Source organism: Aquarana catesbeiana, linkage group LG01, assembly GCF_042186555.1.
Source record: "Aquarana catesbeiana isolate 2022-GZ linkage group LG01, ASM4218655v1, whole genome shotgun sequence".
NCBI lineage: Eukaryota > Metazoa > Chordata > Amphibia > Anura > Ranidae > Aquarana > Aquarana catesbeiana.
The window spans coordinates 272,419,382-272,440,940 of NC_133324.1; the positions used below are offsets into that span (position 1 = coordinate 272,419,382).

At 43.6% G+C, this 21,559-nt stretch overlaps 1 protein-coding gene across 3 annotated transcripts in view; it reads right to left on the reverse strand.

Annotated features, from left to right (window-relative positions):
• Positions 1 to 21,559, reverse strand: part of ZDHHC8 (zDHHC palmitoyltransferase 8) — a 175,944-nt gene that overhangs the window by 54,507 nt on the left and 99,878 nt on the right. For all 3 annotated transcript variants that reach the window (XM_073628570.1, XM_073628562.1, XM_073628580.1), the window contains exons 3-6: positions 12,819 to 12,976; positions 9,773 to 9,945; positions 6,489 to 6,591; positions 6,280 to 6,371 (exon numbers count right to left, since the gene is read on the reverse strand). In XM_073628570.1, coding sequence (XP_073484671.1) covers positions 6,280 to 6,371; positions 6,489 to 6,591; positions 9,773 to 9,945; positions 12,819 to 12,976 — 526 coding nt within the window. The remainder of the gene's footprint in view (positions 1 to 6,279; positions 6,372 to 6,488; positions 6,592 to 9,772; positions 9,946 to 12,818; positions 12,977 to 21,559) is intronic.

Consider the following 21,559-nt stretch of genomic DNA (forward strand, 5'->3'; position numbering starts at 1 on the left):
AGCTAACAATTTTCCACCTGGCACCTTCAAATTTACCCACTGGGTAAATTTCTTCCTGTTCCTCAGGTTCAAAATTAATATAGTGTATGGCCAGGTAAAAGATAGGACAAGAGACTAAACAATATGTCCTGAAACTACTCTATTTCACTTGTGCCACGCAGCCTATTAGATATTCATGTTAAGCTATGTCTGAAACATCTATCAAAAATATTAAAAACAAAATACATTTAAAAGATTGTTAACATAACTACGGTAGTTTAATGTGTTTTTATATCTGCTTTAACAAAGCATTTAAAAGAGGGTTGAGAATTACTCACAAATTCTCGTTCCAAGCAATTTTATCATTCTCTGGAATACTTAAAAGGGGGCGCACCATTAGAGCCCCCTTTTTTGGGACGGCGGTCATGCAGCCCTGGTGATAGTTTAAGTTAGCAGGTATTTAGTGTGCTTTGCCTTTAAATGCATACCTGAGTTGCAGGTGGCCCAATCAGATCCCAGGGAAGGTTCTGGTATTCCTGGGAGAAGTGATAAAAGGGGCTGCTGAGGGTCTGTACTTCCTCTTTGCAGCAGCTGGACCTGGAAGAGAAGAAACTGCAGCCTGACCTGGAGAGCAAAGAGTGACTGACTTGCCTTTAAAACGGTTCTCTTTCCTGTCATTGCGAGCGGTGCGTATGGAAGACCTTGTGAGGGCTTTTGTGGAGAGAGCAGAGAGCCAGGGCGGAGAGGAATGGATGCAACACTGCCTGGCGCTGTCTGTCACAGAGGACAGTCAGCAGAACGCAGAGGTGAGAGAGGCTCAGCCAGTCCAGCCCTCACCTCAGAGAAGAGCAAGGTGGAGCGTCCCTCCGGAGCGTCTGGTGGCCGGAGGAGGAAAAGAACAAGCCGCCGGGCGGGTGCGTGCAGAAGAGAGGAGAAGCATGGCGGCGGTGCCCGGGAGACGGTCGGGACAGAAGAGGCGGACCTGCACTCAGTCGCCAGCCAGGAGGAGGGGAAGAGGACACTCGGCGCCACAAGAAGAGCGACAGGAGAGGACTGAGCTGCCTGTGTCTGCTGCAGGCTCTCAAGAAACAGCTACTCCTCAGCGGTTGGCTCCTCAGAGTGACCTGGTCCCGGGTGCACTGTTCCACAGCCTACAGACAAGCATGAGTGTCCCAGCGGCGGAGGTGTCATCAGCTGGGCAGGGTGAGTTACAAAAATCCACTGTGAATGATATCTTGGGTTACCTGTCAGCTATCTCTCATGCTCTCTCTGCTGCTGGTATTGCCTCTCCTATTCTTCCTCCTTCTCTGGCTGTCTCCCCCTCTGGGTCTGACTCTGCTAGCTTTAAAATCTCTGCACCTGTAAATGTCCCTGCTCCTGTGTCATTTAGTCAGTCAGGCAGTACACACATTGGGGATGCACACATGCACACTCCTGTTAGGGATATCTTGTCAGTCCCTGAGGCATGTTTAAAAGGGGTTATGCCTTGTGAAATTTCTCCTTTGGGGTACCATCTCCCTTCGGCGGTTAAAGAAAAAATCTGGCGGGGAGATTTTATGGAAGTTTTATCTCTTCTTCCCACTGCAAAAGAATTTAATTTGAAATCAGATAAAAAAGGGGAGCAGGAGGAAGATAGGCGCAGATCGGTACCACGATCGTTTAATAATTGGTTACAGGCATTTTTTGTTTTTGCAAGCGTTCTGGTCGAGAAGTACCTGGAATTGAGCGGGGGTTTGTTCCAGCACTTGGACCACGTCTTGGAGGCTTACAAGAATTTTGGAGGGCTGGGCTGGTACGCTTATGACGAGTCTTTTCGCCAGAAGCTAGTGGTCCACCCATCTTTAAGATGGGGAATGAAAGACGTGGGCCTATGGCTTAATTTAATCTTGCCTCAGAGAGCGCCTAGTATGCGGCAGTTCCCTGCTAATCCGGGTACTCATGTTTCGCCAGGGTATCGCAGGGGTTGGTGTTTTTCGTTCAATGAGAGTCAGTGTCGTTTTAATACTTCTTGTAAGTATAGACATGAGTGTTCTTTTTGTGCGGGGCCCCATCCTGTGGTGAAATGTTTTAGGAAAACAGCGGTGGGGGTCCCGTCTCAGCGCGATATTTTTCCCAAGAGCCTGCACGCCAGTGAGGCTGGAAAACATGCGCCCCTGGCTGGATCTATACCCAAGCAGGGAGAAAGCGCTTTTACTAATTGAAGGGTTTTCTTTTGGTTTTCCTCTCCCTTCTTTTACTGGCTCTGGTTGTACTATTGTGGATAATCTGAAGTCAGTTAGGCAGTTTCCTGAAGTAGTGAGAGAAAAAGTTTCCAAAGAAATTGCAGAAGGTCGCATGGCTGGCCCGTTTAAATTCCCCCCTTTTAGCGATTTTCGCATCTCACCGCTAGGTGTGGTCCCCAAGAGGGAACCAAATTCATTTCGTTTAATACAGCATCTTTCTTTCCCGAAAGGGGGCTCGTTGAATGATGAGATTGACGATTCGCTGTGTTCAGTCGCTTATGCGACTTTTGATGAAGCAGTGGGCAAAATTAAAGCATGCGGCCGGGGGGCATTGTTGGCAAAAGCTGATGTGAAGTCGGCTTTCAGGCTCTTACCCATTGCCCCGGCAGCTTTCAGTTCTTTGGGTTTTTATTTTGACGGGTTTTATTTTTTTTTGACAAATGTCTTCCTATGGGATGTTCTTTGTCTTGTACATATTTTGAAACTTTTTCTACTTTCATTCATTGGGTTATGTGTTTTGAGTCTGGTCAGGATTCGATTGCACACTACCTAGATGATTTTTTTGTTTATCGGCTCTGCAAATTCTGACATCTGTTCTCGTCTTCTGCAGTTATTTGAGGTTGTTACAGAACATTTTGGGGTTCCTCTGGCTGCCGAGAAAACTTGTTATCCTGCAACTTCCATGGAGTTTTTAGGTATATTGATCGATACCGAGGTGGAAGAATTTAGTTTGCTGCAGGCTAAGGTAGACAAGATGAGGAACCTTATTGCAGTATTTTTGCGGAGACGTAAGGTGTTATTGAAGGAGATGCAGTCATTATTAGGTCTCCTGGCTTTTGCTGGAAAAATCATGCCAGTTGGGAGGATTTTTTCTAGGAGATTGTACATGGCAACTGCAGGTTTGAAATCTCCTTTTGCTCACATCCGTTTAACGGCTTCCCTCAAAGATGATTTGGTAGTGTGGGCTGATTTTTTGGCGACTTAACGGGCGTTCCTTTTTTCAATCAGATTTTATCTTTGCTCCTGATTTTCGTCTGTTCACTGACCCGGCAGGCTCCAAGGGTTTTGCGGCAATTTGGGGATCGCATTGGAGCTGTGGGGCTTGGCCGGAGGCATGGATTCGAATAAAGGCTACTAGGAACGTCGTGCTGTTAGAGCTTTTTCCAGTTTTAGTGGCCGTGGCGCTTTGGGGAGAGTTTTTTGCCAACCGGCGGATTCTGGTAGAAACGGACAATAAAAGGGTCCTCTTCGTTGTCAAATGTCTTTCTTCCAGCTCTCTCTGAGTGGTTAAGATTTTGCGGCATTTGGTCTTTTTATATTTAAAATTTAACATTTGGATCAAGGCGAAGTACACGCCGGGGGTTTTGAATAATCTGGCTGACTCTCTTTCCCGTTTCCAGATGCAGCGTTTTCGGGAGCTGCTCCCAGGGGCGGACGCGGAAGGAACGCAATGCCCGGCGTACTTGTGGGAGCTAATTTAGTGGGAGTGATGGATGCCGTTAAATGCTCAGTTTCTTCCCGTACGTGGGCAGACTACTCCGTGGCTTGGAGGAAGTGGATGCTATTCGCTGGAAATGCGGGTTTTGATTGGGAGTCTCCCGAGGAGCAGGCTGTTTTGGCCTTTTTGGCTTTTCTAATGGAAGGCCAGCCCTCTTATGGTTCTCTGGCTAATACCCTGGCAGGAGTATCATTTTTCTTCAGGATGAGGGGTCTCTCGTCCTGCTCTAGTTTTTTCCTGGTAAAGCAGGCCTTGAAAGGCTATCGAAGATCAACTTTTGTCCCAGATGACAGGCGTCCTATTGGTTTATCTCTGCTTAGGCGCTTGTGCGATGCCACGTTGGGGGTATGTTTTAGCGGCTATGAGGCTTTGCTGTTTAAAGTAACTTTTGTGTTGTTTTATTTTGGTGCCTTTCGGGTTTCTGACCTGCTTCCTGGATCCAAGCTGAGCTCCTTGGGTTTGTGGTCGGAGCATGTGCTAGTTGACCACGGTCGCGTGCAGGTTTTTCTGAGACGGTCGAAAACGGACCAGCTGGGGCGGGGGGAATGGGTGACAGTGTTGGCATGGAGTGACGCCTCAGTTTGTCCGGTGGCGCTAGTTACCGGTTTCCTCGCCGCACATCCGGCGGGGGCGACTCATTTTCTCAGTCATTGGGACCAGTCTCCTTTAACTAGGTACCAATTTGCTTATGTTCTGAAACGCTGTCTTGGGAAATTGGGTCTACAAGATTTCAAGTTTTCCTCACATTCATTCAGAATAGGAGCAGCGTCTGACGCTGCTGAAAAGGGGTTGCCAGCCAAAACCATAATGGGTTTGGGAAGGTGGAGGTTAAACTGTTTTAAGAGATATATTAGACCTAACTTGTCACTTTAATTTTCCAGGTTTTCAGCATTGTGTTTGGATTCTGGGCCACTCATACATATGTTGGGCTCGGAAACGTGCGGCCCAACGCAGGTATTCTGTCAACCTATCGTTACTGCCGTAATTCTTCAATCTGTATTGGAAAGGAATAAGAGGTTTGCGGTGGCAACATTTATTTTTTCATTTGTCTCAATTACATCAGGTTTGGCCACCGCCTTCAATTTTGATAGTCCATGTGGGAGGCAATGATTTGGGTTCAGTTCGTACTTTAGACCTTTTATTTATGATTAAACAGGATCTGTATAGGTTCCATTTGACTTCCCTGGGTACGATCATTGTATTTTCAGAAATTGTTCCCCGTTTCGCTTGGCTGTCTTCCCCGTTTTCCAAAGTAATGGAGAGGATGAGGAAGAGGGTCAATCGGACGTTGTCAAAATTTATTCTACTTTTGGGGGGATTTTCTTATAGGCACGTGGATCTGGAAGGGGGCATCCCAGGTCTTTATAGGCAGGATGGGGTCCACCTTTCAGATGTAGGTGCAGATATCTTTAATCTTGGCTTGCAAAGCAGCATTGAGAGGGCCGCGTATTTGGGGTAGGCCGGCCTGGTTGCACAAGTCCGGCTGGTGGGGACGTATTTTTTTGTAAATAAAGGTTGAGTAGCCCGTGTTCTGAAAACTGGGCAAAGGTTTTGCTGTTAAATATTTAATTTCATTTGGAAAATTGGAATTATTATGTTTATTTATATGAATTTTTTGTAACCAATAAAATTACCGCGGCCATTTTTTGCCATATATGATGTATGTGTGTTTTTTTTCCTATTAATACGTTTTTATGGTGGTACCTGGGGAACTAAGGTTAGGGGCAAGGTGTGGCCTGCTGTCCCATACTTAAAAGGGGGCGCACCATTAGAGTCCCCTTTTTTGGGACGGCGGTCACCCAGCCCTGGTGATAGTTTATGTTAGCAGGTATTTAGTGTGCTGTGCCTTTAAATGCATACCTGAGTTGCAGGTGGCCCAATCAGATCCCAGGGAAGGTTCTGGTATTCCTGGGAGAAGTGATAAAAGGGGCTGCTGAGGGTCTGTACTTCCTCTTGCAGCAGCTGGACCTGGAAGAGAAGAAACTCCCTCCCTCCCTCCCTCCCCGTCACGGTGTATTTTATGTGGTTGGGTCACCCCGGATTCCGGGGGGGACACGTATATCTTTGTAAATAACGGTTGAGTAGCCCGTGTTCTGAAAACTGGGCAAAGGTTTTGCTGTTAAATATTTAATTTCATTTGGAAAATTTGAATTATTATGTTTATTTATATGAATTTTTTGTAACCAATAAAATTACAGCGGCCATTTTTTGCCATATATGATGTATGCGTGTTTTTTTTCCTATTAATACGTTTTTATGGTGGTATCTGGGGAACTAAGGTTAGGGGCAAGGTGTGGCCTGCTGTCCCATAATCATACAAGGTACACACTTATTTTCACTTACCCTTATATGCATATTAGATTCATGTCATAAACCGTCATAGAATTACTATTTTTCAGAAGTTGTGATTTCATTAAAATACGTTTTTTTTCCCCCATGTAGATTTTCATACCCCTTTACTATCCAAAACTAGATGTATGAAGAAGCACCATCTCACAGAGCTGGGTACGGCCTCTTGAATTATGTTAAAATGTGTCGTTAATAGAATTGGAGTGTTCTACTTTACAGTGACTCTCTTACCTGGGTGACAATGGACTGCATAGCACATGCTGTATGTTCCCACAGCATCCTCTGGTAAAAGGATTGACGCCTCCACGGAACTTCCCAGTCACCTAGGCAGATGTACAAAATCCATAATATAAGAAACAAGAAAACAGCAAATGGTACACTGTAAATATAGCCAGAGAAGGGGGCTAAAATGTTTTTAAAACGTTTAACACTGTTATTACCTGCTCATTGGTGGTGCGGCCTCTAACAACCAGCACTATATGAAATCCAGTGAGGCCAATGACAGGAATGAAAAACAGTCCAGTCACACACATGACGGATATTCTGTGCACAAGTGCTAAGGAACTCAGCTTTATGATATGTTGTTTGGTTGTTGTAATATAGTATTTTCAGGCTCATTTAAGAATACATATTTTCCTTATAGCTGGTATTGTCAGAAAAGCATATACCATTAGTTTACTGTAAAATAAAACACCAAACTCACAATTAAATCTGACTGTGCGGCTGCGCTTGATGCGCTTTTCAGGCACGTTTTGCGTTTCTACATGCAGTTTTCATTTTGCATTTTACCTTTTTTGCTCTTTAAACACACTGTAAACACAGTGTATATAGCTGGTTCCTAAGCAGGGGGGCCAGGAAGCCAGCCGCCATGTCCTTAACAACCGATGAGTCAGGGGGAGGACCCCCCCCATCCCCTCCTGAACCATACCAGGGAGCATGCCATCAACATGGGGGGGGGATGGGTGCCTGGGGGGGGGCTCTTATATTGATCGGGACAAGGGCCTCTTCCCAAAAACCTTGGCAGGTGGTTGTCGGGGTCTGCGGGGGGCTTATCAGAATCTGGAAGCCCACCTTTAAGAAGGGGGTCCCCAGATCCCACCCCCCCTATGTGAATGGGTATTGGGTACATCGTATCCCTACCCATTCACCCCAAAAAGCAGTGAAGTGTAAAAGAAACAAGAACCGGTTTTTGGCAAAGTCCTTTATTAAAAAAAAAAATAGCTCTTAGCGGTCTTCTCCCCGGTTTTGTGCCATCATCTTCCTCACCGCCGGTTACCCACAAAACAAAAAGCCTGCTCTGCTTCTGTAGCTGTTTCTCTTTGTTGAGTTGTCGACCGCTGTCTGACATCTTATATAGCCATGGGGCGTGGCCATCTGATGACATCACCTGGAGAGCCCACCCCTCTAGGTGATGTCATCGGATGGCCACGCCTCATGGCTATATAGGAGATGTCAGACAGCGAGCGACAACACAACAAAGAGAAAGCTACAGAAGTAGAGCAGCTTTTTTCTTTTAGCGGGTAACCAGCGGCGAGGAAGAAGACAGCAATGGGAGAAGATAGCACAAGAAGACAGCTCGGCGGGAGAGCCAGCTCAGAGCTATTGTTTTAAAAAAGGACTTGTCAAAAAACGGCTTTTGTTGTTTTTTGTTTTTTTACATTTCACTGTTTTTTGGATGTACCCGATACCCATTCACATAGGGAAGGGTCCCCCCTTCTTAAAGGGAGGCTTCCAGATTCCGATAAGCCCACCGCCCGCAGACCCCGAAAACCACCGGCTAGGGTTGTCGGGAAGAGGCCCTTGTCCCCATCAAAATGGGGGCGAGGTGCTTGGGGGGGGGGGGCGGCAGAGCCCCTCAAGGCACCCATAATTTCAGTCCGACTTCGGGGGCGATTTGAGAGACATCTGTGCAGGTTCATGCAAAGATGTCTATTTACATGCCAAATCAGCCCAATGAGAATGTGGGCTAAAAGCAAGTCCATTCCTTTATTGCAACTAGGCAAAGTTAAGACAATTGAATTGTAAATACCAATGGCTGGCAATCAGGTGTTGCTGCCTGTGCAAAAAATATCCAAATGATCAAAGGGGTGTAAGCAAAGGGTTAGAAAATTCAATGGAATTCTGCATTTAACCGGAATTTCATTCAATCAACATTGACCATCTTTAATACTTATGCTGCTAGCATTAGTAAATATATATTTCTTCCTATCTCCTAGTTTTAAACTTTTGTTTATTCAGTTACTTCTAGGTTCTAGGCCTAAGAAAATGATCTCATACAACCCTGGAGTCTTTAGTCTTTTCTCAGCACACCCTCCTGCCTACATGCTGAAGCTAAGGACAGATGGAGTCCAGGAAGTAAACTCTACACAAATCATCTGCCCTCACCCAAGATGGTCACAGCCAGAAAAGCTAGGGGGTGTTTTTCAAAGTCCACAAAAAAAAAAAAAACAGAGACATGGATGGATAGGTGAGTTTGCTTTGAATATTAAAAATGAATAAATAGCATTTTGGTTTGTGGCATTCAGATGCAGTGTAGTTCCGCTTTAAATCTGGTGATCATGCCTGACCCTGTGAGCAGAGAGAAAAACTACCAGGCTTCTCTTCAGTTTTTAAGAAGACCTCCTCTTTGCAGGAATTGGTGTTCTGCATCTGCCCAGAGTTTGGCACTCCATGTGGCAAGCTGTACCGATAATGGGAAACTGCCTTTACTAAAGAACCTAAGCCATCTCCTGCCCTTCCCATCAAAATCACCAATATAAGCAGAGAGTTCAGATACAAACATTGCAGTTATTGTATCTTACAGCATTTAGGGCCTGAAGAAAGTTGCATTAGCTGTCAGCCTAGCCATGTAGAACGGCTCTGTTCTAAGGTCAAAATAAACGATTTTTGTTGTGGTCTGTGTACAAAAAAAAAAACCCCACAAAACAGTAATTTTTAAAGGAAGTATGAAGCTACTTCTTGGCAAGCTTTGCTCCCAATTCATCTCATTTGAAAAACACTACATGTTCAAAGCATGTAAACGCCTGACAGTTTCACGTACATGAGCTTGTTTGACATCCCTTTCAAAACTATGGAGGTCGCCCTTCTTTGTGGCTAGAACAGACTCCATTTTTCTGAAAAGGCTTTTCACAAGATTTTGTGAGCATTTGACAGGTCAGGTACTGATATTGGGCAAAAAGACGTGGCTTGAAATTGGCATTTCGATTCATTCCAATAGGTTTTTAATAGGGTTGAAGTCAGGGTGTGTGCAGGCTACTCTTTAAGCCATGTCTTAATGGACCTGGCTTTCAACACCTGAACTAAATAATTTGAAAGGATATCCATATACTTTTGGCCATATAGTGCAGCATTATGGATAGATTTTCTCATAGGTTTGAGTCAGACCCACGTTTGTAGAAGCACCTTGACCGAGTTGTACTTCTACAAATACTTGTGGAAGCCACACAATACCAAGACTTCTGCTTTTAATATGACTAGGTGGAGGTTTGAATTTAACACAATATGAGCCGGTTTCTTGGCATGCACTGTCCAGAGGATGTACATGTTGGCTACAATTAGGATCGTCAAAGGATCTGACTGTTAGAGGACCTTGTGTAGGTGCACCTTAAAATTGAGTAGTATATAGGTTTTGTGCAGTAACATTTTCTAGCATGCACATTAATCAAAAGAAAAAAAAATCTATATGTATTCTAAAAACACACAAAAATCTTTGTAGACAGGATACGTAATACTGGTGTGGGCCTCTCCCAACATCTCCAGATGGTGGAGGACAAATATGAGGCCAAACGAAAACACCCCAACCATATGTATGCTAAGAGATATAAGGAACAGGAAGAAATAGCGGTAGTTTCTGCGTCCTATGCAGTTATTCACCCAGGGGCAGTGATGGTCAAAATCCTACAATTGGAGAAAGAAAACACAAAACAAAGACATATAAATGCACTGATTTACAAAAATTTACACACACACACACACACACACACACACACACACACACCTCAAAATATCTTTATGAGCAACTATTCTAAGTCAGAAAATTTCATGTACACAACGTTGTTCGTGAACGCCATAAGGACATCCTTTGTAGTATAGAGGGTATACACACCAGAGCTCATGTTTCTATAAGTGTACCTGAAATTTCATGTCATTTTGTATCAATAAAAAATTCTATTCAAATACTCGACTAATTTTGTATTCCTTGCTGCTCAAAAGCCATTGGGAGCTTTTTGGTTTCCTCAAAATATCTTGACCTTCGAAAAAACCCTAATCAGATTATTTTCTATTAATTATTCCTTAATAATCTCCCAGAATTACATTCATATTGGCCATCAGGCATACTGTCCTGTGCACAGCATCAATGTCCGTGGACTGTCACTTGCATCATCCTGTTCAGAAAATATAGTTCAATTATAATGAGATAGTCTGTCTACTTAAGGCTAATAATGACCTGTAAATGGACAGTTTCTAGCATGTGAAATTAGTCTCACATCATCATGGTTAGTCATCACATCATCCTTAACCACTTCCCGACCATTTCACGTACATATACGTCGGCAGGTTGGCAGCCCTGCACAAATGACGTACAGGTATGTTGGCTTCTTTAAGAGCCTTTGCAGGGCAGAGAACCTGATGCCTGTGGCTGTCGGTCGCGATGGCAGCCGGCCAGCCGCGATAGCGGGCACAAGACACAGAACGGGGACAGAACGGGATTTGTGTGTGTAAACAGACAAATCCCAGTTCTGTCAGGAGAGCAGAGACAGATCATGTGTTCCTATTCGTTACATACACATGGGCCGATGTCCCTGTGTGTACCAGGCTTTAACGTTATTGTGAAGGTTTAATTTAGGGTTGCACCGATACCGGCATCTTTGCACTTGTACACGTGCAAATGCTCCAATACAGGAACGATACATTTTTTCTGCAGTGTGATTAGAGCCCATACAAAATGAATAGGCTCAAATCACACTGCAAAGAATCGCATGTGATTTGAACAGAAATTTGGTATAATTCCTGTTCGAATTACATGCGGTTTCCCACACCACTCCTGTGTGAACCCAGGCTGGTTATGCCTGGGTTCATACAGGAGTGGTGTGGGAAACCGCATGTGATTCAGACAGTAATCACACCATATTCCTGTTCAAATCACATGCAATTCTTTGGAGTGATATTTAAGCCCATTCATTTTACATGGATTCAAATTGCATCACACGAATAAAAAAAAAAAAAAAAAAAAAAAAAAAGAGAAGAAGAGGAATCGGTAACGGCGAGTACTTGAGAAAAAAAAAACAAAAAGAAGGAGAAAAACTGGTGCATCCCTAGTTTAATTGTTTTTTTTTTTTTCTAAAATCACAAACACGTCATACTTACCTGCCCTGTGCAATGGTTTTGCACAGAGGAGCCCGACCTTCCTCTTCTGGGGTCCCTCACCAGGGATCTTGGCTCCTCCTCTTCTTTTGTTACTGCTAGGCCTCCCATGAGAGAGAGGAGAGAAGAGCAGTGCTACAGCAGACAGGCACAGCGCTGGATCGAAATTGAGCGCAGGTAAGTATTTAAGGGGGGCTGGGGGGAGCGGACATAGCATTACAACCACTTTAACTTTCAGCATTGCTGAACTATAATTGACTGTGAGGATAGCAATCTAATAACTTGACTTCTAAAAGCCTTTTCTGCTACAAATCATAATCTAAGGTCTTTATTACTACAAAGCTGGCTAACACAAAGATAAAGTATCTAAAACTAAAAACTTTTATTCTCCCATTTAGGATAGAGCAGGGAATAGGTAAAACCTTTACTTCCTGTCCAGTAACCACAACAAGAATTGAGAGAAAACCCCCCAAATCCTCTCAGTTGTAAATCACAATAAGTGCCCCCCATGGAAGGATTTCCCCCCTTTTTTCTAGTGGCAAGTCAAAATTTCAACGTTTCCCATCACTATCTTTCCGAGCAGAATTTCTCAAATAGAGAGACACAGCAATAAAAACCTGACAGAGATTTTAATTTTTGCCTACTCTAAAACTAGGCTTAAATATATTTAAAATAACCAAAGCAATACCTCATAAAAGTGTCAGTGACTTTAACAGCACATTTTTATAAGGAGATTTTGGTTTTTATTTTGGTTGACCTATTAAAGTAAACTCCTTAGGCTAGGTACACACTTTTGTAGTGTGCTAAAACAATGCGCACTGACATAATGGTCCCCCTAAAATGCAACAAAAACGTCATGTACTTTTTTGTACTCAAAGGCAGCGCACAATAACACATAGTATTGCTTTACCAAGTACTTTGGTGAGCGAAAAAACATGTTGGTAATGTGTGTTGAGGTGTTAGTAAGAACGAACGGAGCTGCAGTACCCAAACACGTGTTCCTACAGCACAAGTGTGTAAACCGAGCCTTGATTTTAATTAGCCAAGTTACATCTTTTTGCATTATAGTGCTACTGATATCCTGCAGCCTTACTGAACCACTTCTGAAAGAGCTAGTTGAGCAACCTTGCACAAGACTACCTTCCTGATAGTGACAACAGCAGACCATGCCAGTGCAATGTGCTGCTTGTGGTCTTAACCAGGAGCTTATGACTGAGTCACAACGCAGGAGCACAGCAGTTGTCACCCTAAAACAGTAAGTGCCTGAACAAAAGCATTTTTTTTTAAAGCTGACAATTTTATACAGTGAAAGTATGAAAGGGATAATCTGATTACTATGAGCATCAAACAAACAGCACCACATCCCCTGTGCGTATTTTACTAATTGTTGTATACAAAGGACTTACCTCCACACAGTTGTCACAGACACTGCAATGTGAACAGCGAGGTGGACGGTAGAAGTGACAGGTAGCACACCACTTCATCCGTACTTGTATTCTTTTGATTTCCACATTCTTGTAGAGGGGAGCGCGAAAGTCATCATCCTTATCTTCATCCTCATCAGCTTAGGAAAAAAATTAATATGCATTAGTAAAATTATCTTGTCACAGAAATTTACAATTTTACAGTATAGAAGGGGAAAAAAACATGGACTTGTGAGATGCTAAAGTACTTGAGATCCCAGAAAGATTCACACTCCCTCCACCTCCCGTATGTAGAAAATGGTAAGTACCACTAACAAACTGACCACAGTGACATAGGCCCCTGCTATATTCCAGCCAACTAGCCCATGTAATCTTTCCAAATCTAATTTTAAAGTGGAACTCCAGGTACACATTAAACAGATAATTTAGTTCAGATATATATTCAGTGCAAAATAACCAAATTTTTGAAGCATGGCAACTATAATTTCCAAAAAACCTCTGTATTGAACAGTGTTACAATGTTTCAGGTACTGGCGGCCAAAAGGGCAAGTGTTCAGGAAGGCTTACAGAGCTGAACCTCAACAATGTGTTAAAATGACCCCATCATAAATGAAGCATGCAGGCTGCCCTTGCGGGCTGTTTTTTTTTTTTTTTTTTTTTTTTTAAAGCTTGTTGCCCTTGCTAGGTCTGCCATCAATACAGAGTCAGAGAATGAGTCTCAGAATTCCTTATAGTTATACTAGTTCCAGGTCAGGTGTGGAGTTCTAATCCAACTTATTAGTTATTATTGCAATTTTTACCTTAAATTATTTATAGGAATTCAGCAGTTTTAAATTTGAATAAATCTAGAATTTAGCTAAAAAAAAAAAAAAAAAAAAAAAAAAAAGCAGCATACAAAGAAACCACCAAAAGCACCTTAAATTTACCCTTCCATTTAACGTCAATGCATTCCACCAGAATGGAAATCTCTGCATAATCTTGATTTTTTTAAAAACATTTTAGCAAAAAAAAAATAAATAAAATAAAATTTATTCATCTCATCTATAAATTTTAGGCTTAAGAAAGGTTCCCCTAAACACTAGCTTATTTTTGGCTCAAAACTGAGATCAGGTGTAAAGACTCAAGACTCGCCAGCTTCTTAAGATTTGTTCTCGGCAATGAAATGAGGTTTCACGCTGTTGCAGCTCTCTTGCTCTATGTATGTATGTATGTATGTATGAGAGAATATATATCTATATCATACATACACATTTTACAGAAAACCATGCATTCAGCTGTCACAACACGCTCATTCAAGAGGCAGAGAGGAGCCATATAAACGATGTACCTCCATATACAAGAACTTATCTGCAGACTGAAGATATAGACAGGACTGCCTAGTTACTATAGCAATGCTACTAGAGTAACTGCACAGCACTGGAAAAAGGAAAGACTCATAGAAGGGAGGACAGCCACTTAACAGAAGCAGCCTCCAAGGAAATAAAGACACTGTAGAGATGAGAAATACATAGACCTCTGGGAATTACAGATGATATTTAGAAGAGAGATTTACATGGGAGTACAAGAGATTTACTAAGAAGAAAAAGTAGGTGGGAGTGTAGGGATAAAAAAGGTGGGAGAGCAATATGGTGAGCACACACACACACACACACACCAACACTTGAAAGAGAAGGTGAGAGAAGAGAAAAAGCAGCTATATCTGCTTACAAGGGATTGAATTTTAAAGCTAGCCATGCCTGGAACCCAAAATTTAGACATGCACCCGTTAAACTGGGTGACATTGAGGTGTTTATTTAATCCATCTGAATGGTAAATACTCAACAGCACACCTCATCAAAGACTGTTTTGCAATGCAACAAACAGAAGTGTGCATTTTCTCTCAACCATTCATTCATTTTGTGGTGCCTAAATATGCAGAAAAGTATGGTGATGCTTTCTTTGCGATCAAGCCATTAGTCTCAGATAGCCCAGCATATACGAAGTGTAAGTGCATGGCCAAAACTGAACAACCATGCTGTCTGGCTTCCCACAGATCTTGCAGACTGTGTAGGAAACAAATGACTACTACATATATGGGCAGGTCTGGTCATCGTACAATTGGAATTCTTATCCAGAACAATTTTGGATGACAACTGGGTGGGGAGAAGGTGCAGTATCTGCAATTCAGCTCTACAATTCCTAATATACAGTTACCTAAACGAACACCATACATTATAAACACGTGCATTATATAGTGGCATTCTCTATCATAAAACCATACAACAGATGGCACTCAAGCAGACAACCTCTTCAACTAATATAACAGACGTTATAATTGCCGGCTTTGATTAACAAAGGGTGGGCAGAAAAAGCTCACAAAAATTAGTAATGAAAAAATGTGAGGGGGTTTGGGATGCTGTCTATGTAAATATATTAGAATGAAATGGATAACAAAATTTTAAAATTGGGTAAATGTCACCAGTCCAAAAACAAAATATGGGACAAGGAAAAGAGTGGGACATAGGGGACAGTGGCTGATGTTGGCCCCATAATGTTCGCACCCTAAAATAGGCTGGACTATACCGGTACAGATAAACGATGAATTGTCTATCATCGTTTATCTGTACCGGTATAGTCCAGCCTATTTTAGGGTGCGAACATTATGGGGCCAACATCAGCCACTGTCCCCTATGTCCCACTCTTTTCCTTGTACATATTAATTTGGATGATGGTACGGTTTACTTTCTATTACCCTTGACTACATGAGGCTATACTCACAATTTGAAAATATGGGACACACAAAATCTGTTGGGGAGTGCCGAACTGCCAGCAGTTGGTTGCTTTTTTTTTTAAAGACAATAAAAGCTTATGGGGTGAATAAATAGTGAGCATACAATAACACGCTGTCACACAATGCTTCTCATGTACTTGATCTGCAAAAGTATCCATTGTTCATTCATTATATATAGTGTTGTGCTTGCTTTGGGCTTTGAATCGGCAAGACAAACCAATGGGGTCTGTAATGAAAATAAACCCTTATGCCTAGTGTTTTATCACTTTATTTATAAATCCAATAGTGCATTACACTGAATTATAAATGTCAAATGTTGGCTGAAGGGTGTAGCAGTGGGAAGTTAATTGCCCAAACTCCCAGAAAAGATGATCAAGATAGGGGTTGATTACTTCACTGGGTATTTGCCCGTTTAGGGGCTTTGGCAGCAACCTCAGTTTTTCTAGGGAATTTTCCATTGGAACCTATGAGGAATGGACTTTAGCATGTGGTATGCATGGCAATGTGAGAAAAGAAAGCAGCACTTGTTATACCATAGATGCGAGTCTATAAACGTCAAGTGTGCTCCCCACTGGCGTATGCAGAAATCATTTAGGATATGTAAATACAGCATTCTCTGTGTCCAAGCGTCTTTGGACTTTAGTAGTACATGTGTGTTAGCACCAATTGGCAAAAAAAAAAAAAAAAACTTACTGAAACTGGTTCAAAAGATTTTAATACAAGACATTCACTTTGCAAACGTGGTGTTTCAGACCAATGGGACACGACTGGATATACTCTATTGCACCTGTATTCACAATTACCGTATTTATCGGTGTATAACACGCACCGGCGTATAACACGCACCTCAATTTAGGAGGGAATTTTAAGGAAAAAAAACTTTTAGGAGGGAAGTTGAAGGGAAAAAAAACTTACATTTAAATGCCCATCATTGCAGCCTTGTCAGTGCAGCCTTGTCAGTGCAGCCATGTCAGTGCAGCCATGTCAGTGCAGCCATGTCAGTGCAGCCATGTCAGTGCAGCCATGTCAGTGCAGCCATGTCAGTGCAGCCATGTCAGTGCAGCCTTGCTAGTGCAGCCATGTCAGTGCAGCCTTGCTAGTGCAGCCATGTCAGTGCAGCCATGTCAGTGCAGCCTTGTCAGTGCAGCCTTGTCAGTGCAGCCTTGTCAGTGCAGCCTTGTCAGTGCAGCCTTGTCAGTGCAGCCTTGTCAGTGCAGCCTTGTCAGTGCAGCCTTCCCCAGTGTCCAGTCCAGCCTTGCCCCAGTCCAGCCTTGCCCCAGTGCAGTCTTGCTGAAGCCTCTGAGCTTCAAAATCGTCGACCGCGATTTGAAAATGACGCCGCCGGCGCCGAAATACACAGAGCCGTTCCTCGGCTCTTCTCGGCGGCTCTCGTTTACTTTCGGTTCCACTCGGACGGTGAGCGGAGCTATCCGAAACTAGCCGAGTATACTCGGCTAGGTTCGGGCGGCGCTCGAGTGAAACCGAAAGCCGCCGAGAAGAGCCGAGGACCGGCACTGTGTATTTCGGCGCCGGCGGCGCCATTTTCAAATCGCGGTCAGCGATTTTTTCGTTCTGACAGGTCAGGATCGCAGGGGATCGGCGTATAACACGCACCCGCGATTTTCCCCTGATTTTAAGGGGAAAAAAGTGCATGTTATACGCCGATAAATACGGTAGTTGTAGTCTAATAAAACTGACATTTCAATTTTGGGTGCAGGCCTTGGAGTGCATCTTCTGGCATTGGACTATGAGCTAAAGAAACATTGTTTCTGTTTCCTGTGTTCTAACGGAACATTAAAATAAGGCAAACGGTTCTTCTCATAGTGGCATGGCAGATAGTTGAAGTAAAGAACTCGGGAGCAAAGATCTATAGGTGGTTTAAAGCAATGTTGCTCAACTCCAGTCCTCAATAAGGTGTGTTTGCAACTCCACGTGCCCGCCAGGAAGCTGACACTCCGCAGCACTAATCATAGGCAGTGAGACATTTCCTGATATGCGGCTGCACAGATCAGGAAAGGTCTCACTACCTGTGATTAGCGCTGCTGTCAGCTTCCTGGTGGGCGTGGGCACGCAGAATTGTGATCATGTCCGAGCCCATCCTTAGTCCTCAAGTACCCCCAACAGGTCATGTTTTCAGGATTTCCCTCAGATGAAATGGCTGTGGTAATTACTAAGGCGGTGAAACTGATCAAATCACCTGTGCAAAATAATGGTAAGCCTGAAAACATGACCTGTTGGAGGTACTTGAAGACTGGAGTTGAGAAACATTGGTAAAGCATATGTGAACCCCTACCTCGAATGGTCAGGATGAAAAAGGAAAACAGGGGACTGGCAGAAACACCAGGTATTTCACACAAAAGAAGCAATGCAAAGAGAAGACACTTTATCACAAGAACATGGTACATACAACAGGAACATACAGTAAGGAAAAAAGGATTTGATCCCCTGCTGATTTTGTATGTTTGCCCACTGACAAAGAAATGATCAGTTTATAATTTTAATGGTAGGACTATTTTAACAGTGAGAGCCAGAACAACAAACATATCCAGAAAAACACAATTTTAAAAAAGTTCTAAATTGATTTGCATTTTAAAGAGGAGCTCCACCCAGGGGGCCCATGAAAAAAATAAATAAATAAAAGTCAGCAGCTACAAATAATGCAGCTGCTGACTTTTAATTGGACACTTACCTGTCCCAGGGTTCAGCGATGCAGGGGATCGAAGGCCCGCTCGTCTCCCCCTCCGTTCAGGGGCGCCGGCATTGCAACTGTGGGCGCCGGGCTGTGGCTTCACAGCCTGGCACCCACTGCGCATGCGCGAGCGGCGCCACGCGCCGTGATTGGCCGCTCAGTCACCTGGGACCTGTAATGGGTCCCAGATGATTGACAGGAGGGAGGGAGCAGAGCGGAGCCCTTCCTGTGCTGAGGGGGAAGTGATGTCACCAGCCCAGGCACTGGAAGGGGCAGACTACGAGGGACCCCCTAGCAACAGGCATTTAGAGGTAAGTTAAAAAAAAAAAAATCCAAATTTTTTTTGTTTTTTTTTTTTTAGGATTTATTTATGTATTTTTGTTTTTTGGGTGGAACCCCACTTTAATGAGTGAAAAAAGTATTTGATCTCTTAAAGGGAGTGCTCCTAATCTCAGCTTGTTACCTGTATATAAAAAAAAAAAAAAAAAAAAAAAAAAGACACCTGTCCACAGAAGCAATCAGATTCCAATCTCTCCACCATGGCCAAGACCAAAGAGCTGTCCAAGGATGTCAGGGACAAGATTGTAGACCAGGGATCCTCAAACAGAGATGACCTGCTCATTGTGAGCCTGCTGGAACTCTGTGTAAGTGGAACTGGTCTAAGTGGTGAGTTAAAAACCAGAAGAAGAGTGAACAAGTCTTACTTTTTGTTTGCTGGGTTGCATTTTTGGGGCTTTTCCTTTTAGCTTTTCAATCACCTTTTTCTGTCACTTTTTAAATAGCTTTTTTTTTTTTTTTTTTTTTTTTTTTTTTTTTTTTTTCTTCTTGGGTTTCGGACTAACAATTAAGAGGAGTGGTTAATTGCTCACAGGTGCTTGAGGGCTATATAACTCTGTGCAGGACTCATAAGTGAGCCTGCTGGAACTCTGTGTAAGTGGAACTGGTCTAAGTGGTGAGTTAAAAACCAGAGTTTAAAACAGGAGGTTATAACAGGGGTCATAGTACCTGTGTAGTGTAGTGTGAGTGTTGTGGGTCTGTGAGTACCTGTGTATTGTCTTGAGTATTAGTGCCAGGAAGCTAGCTGTTAGGTAATTTGAACAGGGTAAAATCCCCAATCTTCACTAAATTTAATAGGTACGATGCCCGAAGGGTGTGGAGAGGCGACTCTTTGTACATCTTGCTGCATGTATGCGTTCCTTGATCATCCGATCGAGGGCGAATACTGCTGTGCAAAATGTAAGCACATTGTTTCCCTGGAAGCCCAGGTTCTGAATCTGGGGAAGCAACTGTCAGCACTGAGAAGTCCCTCCATACTAAAGGAGAGCCAGGAACGTACACGGCAGGGGCCAGCACAGAGGCGGGTGGAGACAAAGAGGTGCAGGCACTAGCAAAGAGTAGATGGGTGACAGTCAGGAGGGGTAGAGGGGGAAGTGCCAGGGAGGCCGATCCAGGACTGGAGCATCCCAATAAGTACGCTCCATTGAGTGACATTGGTGAAACCAGTCATGGACCAGCACTGCTGGAGCTGAGGGACTCTCTTAGCTGCCGGGGGAAGAACTCCTCCAGTGAGAGTGGGGGGGCAGCAATGGGAAAGGAAAGAGATTCTGGTGGTAGGGGACTCAATTCTTAGAAGGACAGAGAGGGCAATCTGTAACCAAGACCTGAAGCGCCGAACAGCATGTTGTCTACCGGGCGCTCGGGTTCGGCACATCACGGATCTTGTTGACAGATTACTGGGAGGGGCTGGGGAAGACCCGGCTGTCATGGTGCACGTTGGCACCAATGACAAAGTCAGAGGCAGATGGAGTGTCCTAAAGAACGATTTTAGGGACTTAGGAGCTAAATTGAGGAAAAGGACCTCCAAGGTAGTATTCTCAGGAATACTACCGGTACATCGAGCCACACCAGAAAGGCAGAGGGAGATTAGGGAAGTAAACAAGTGGCTGAACAGCTGGTGTAGTAAGGAGGGGTTTGGGTTCCTGGAGGACTGGGCTGACTTCCCAGTCGGTAACCGGTACTATAGAAGGGATGGACTGCACCTAAATGAGGAGGGTGCAGATCTGCTGGGAATGAAGATGGCCAAAAAGTTAGAGGGATTTTTAAACTAGGCGATTGGGGGGGGGGGGGGGGGGTCCAGAGGCAGAGATAGCCAGCGCGGAAGATATTCCAGAGGGTAGTATTGGGGGCATTAGTGGTAGGTTAACCAAAGCACAAAAACACAAGGTGAGTATAGTATCAAGTCCTAGTTGCAATCTCAAAACACCCAATACGAGGACAATATGCGACCGGTCTAAACTATGTGGCATGTTCACCAATGCCAGGAGCATGGCGGACAAGATGGGTGAACTAGAGATACTGTTGTACGAGGAGGATTTGGATTTTGTGGGAATTTCAGAGACCTGGTTCAACAGCTCTCATGATTGGCTGGCAAACATTCAAGGGTATACCCTATACCACAAGGATAGAGAGGGTAAAAAAGGGGGGAGGGGTATGCCTATATATCAAGAATAATGTACAAGTGAATGTGAGAGATGACATCACTGAGGGAGCTAGAGAAGAGGTGGAATCCTTATGGGTAGAGCTCCAAAGGGATGAAGCTAAGGGGAAAATAATACTGGGAGTATGCTATAGGCCCCCTAACCTGAGGAAGGAAGTGGAGACAGATCTCCTATCACAATTTGGATTAGCAGCAAGGATGGGAAGTGTTATCATAATGGGGGATTTTAATTATCCAGACAGACTGGGCGGAGGGAACCGCGCATTCATTTAAGGCTCCCCAGTTCCTTAATGTCTTGCAGGACAATTTTATGGGTCAGATGGTAGACGCACCAACTAGAAATAAAACATTACTGGATCTACTGACTACCAACAATACAGACCTGATCACGGATGTGGAAATACGGGGCAACTTAGGTAGCAGCGATCACAGGTCAATTAGTTTCAGTATAAATCACACAAATAGGAAACATAAAAGGGAATAAACTACAAACCTTGCTAAAAGGTATAAATTGGGATAAAATATTAGGAACAAAGAATACGGAGGAGAGATGGGTTTGCTTTAAGAGCATATTAAATAAGGGCATTAGCCAATGTATCCCATTGGGTAATAAATTTAAAAGAGCGAACAAAAGTCCTGGATGGCTTAACTCCAATGTAAAAATGCATATAAAAGCAAAGGAGAAGGCCTTCAAAAAATACAAGGTTGAGGGATCATCCTCAGCATTCAGACTTTATAAAGAATGCAACAAGAAATGTAAGGGTGCA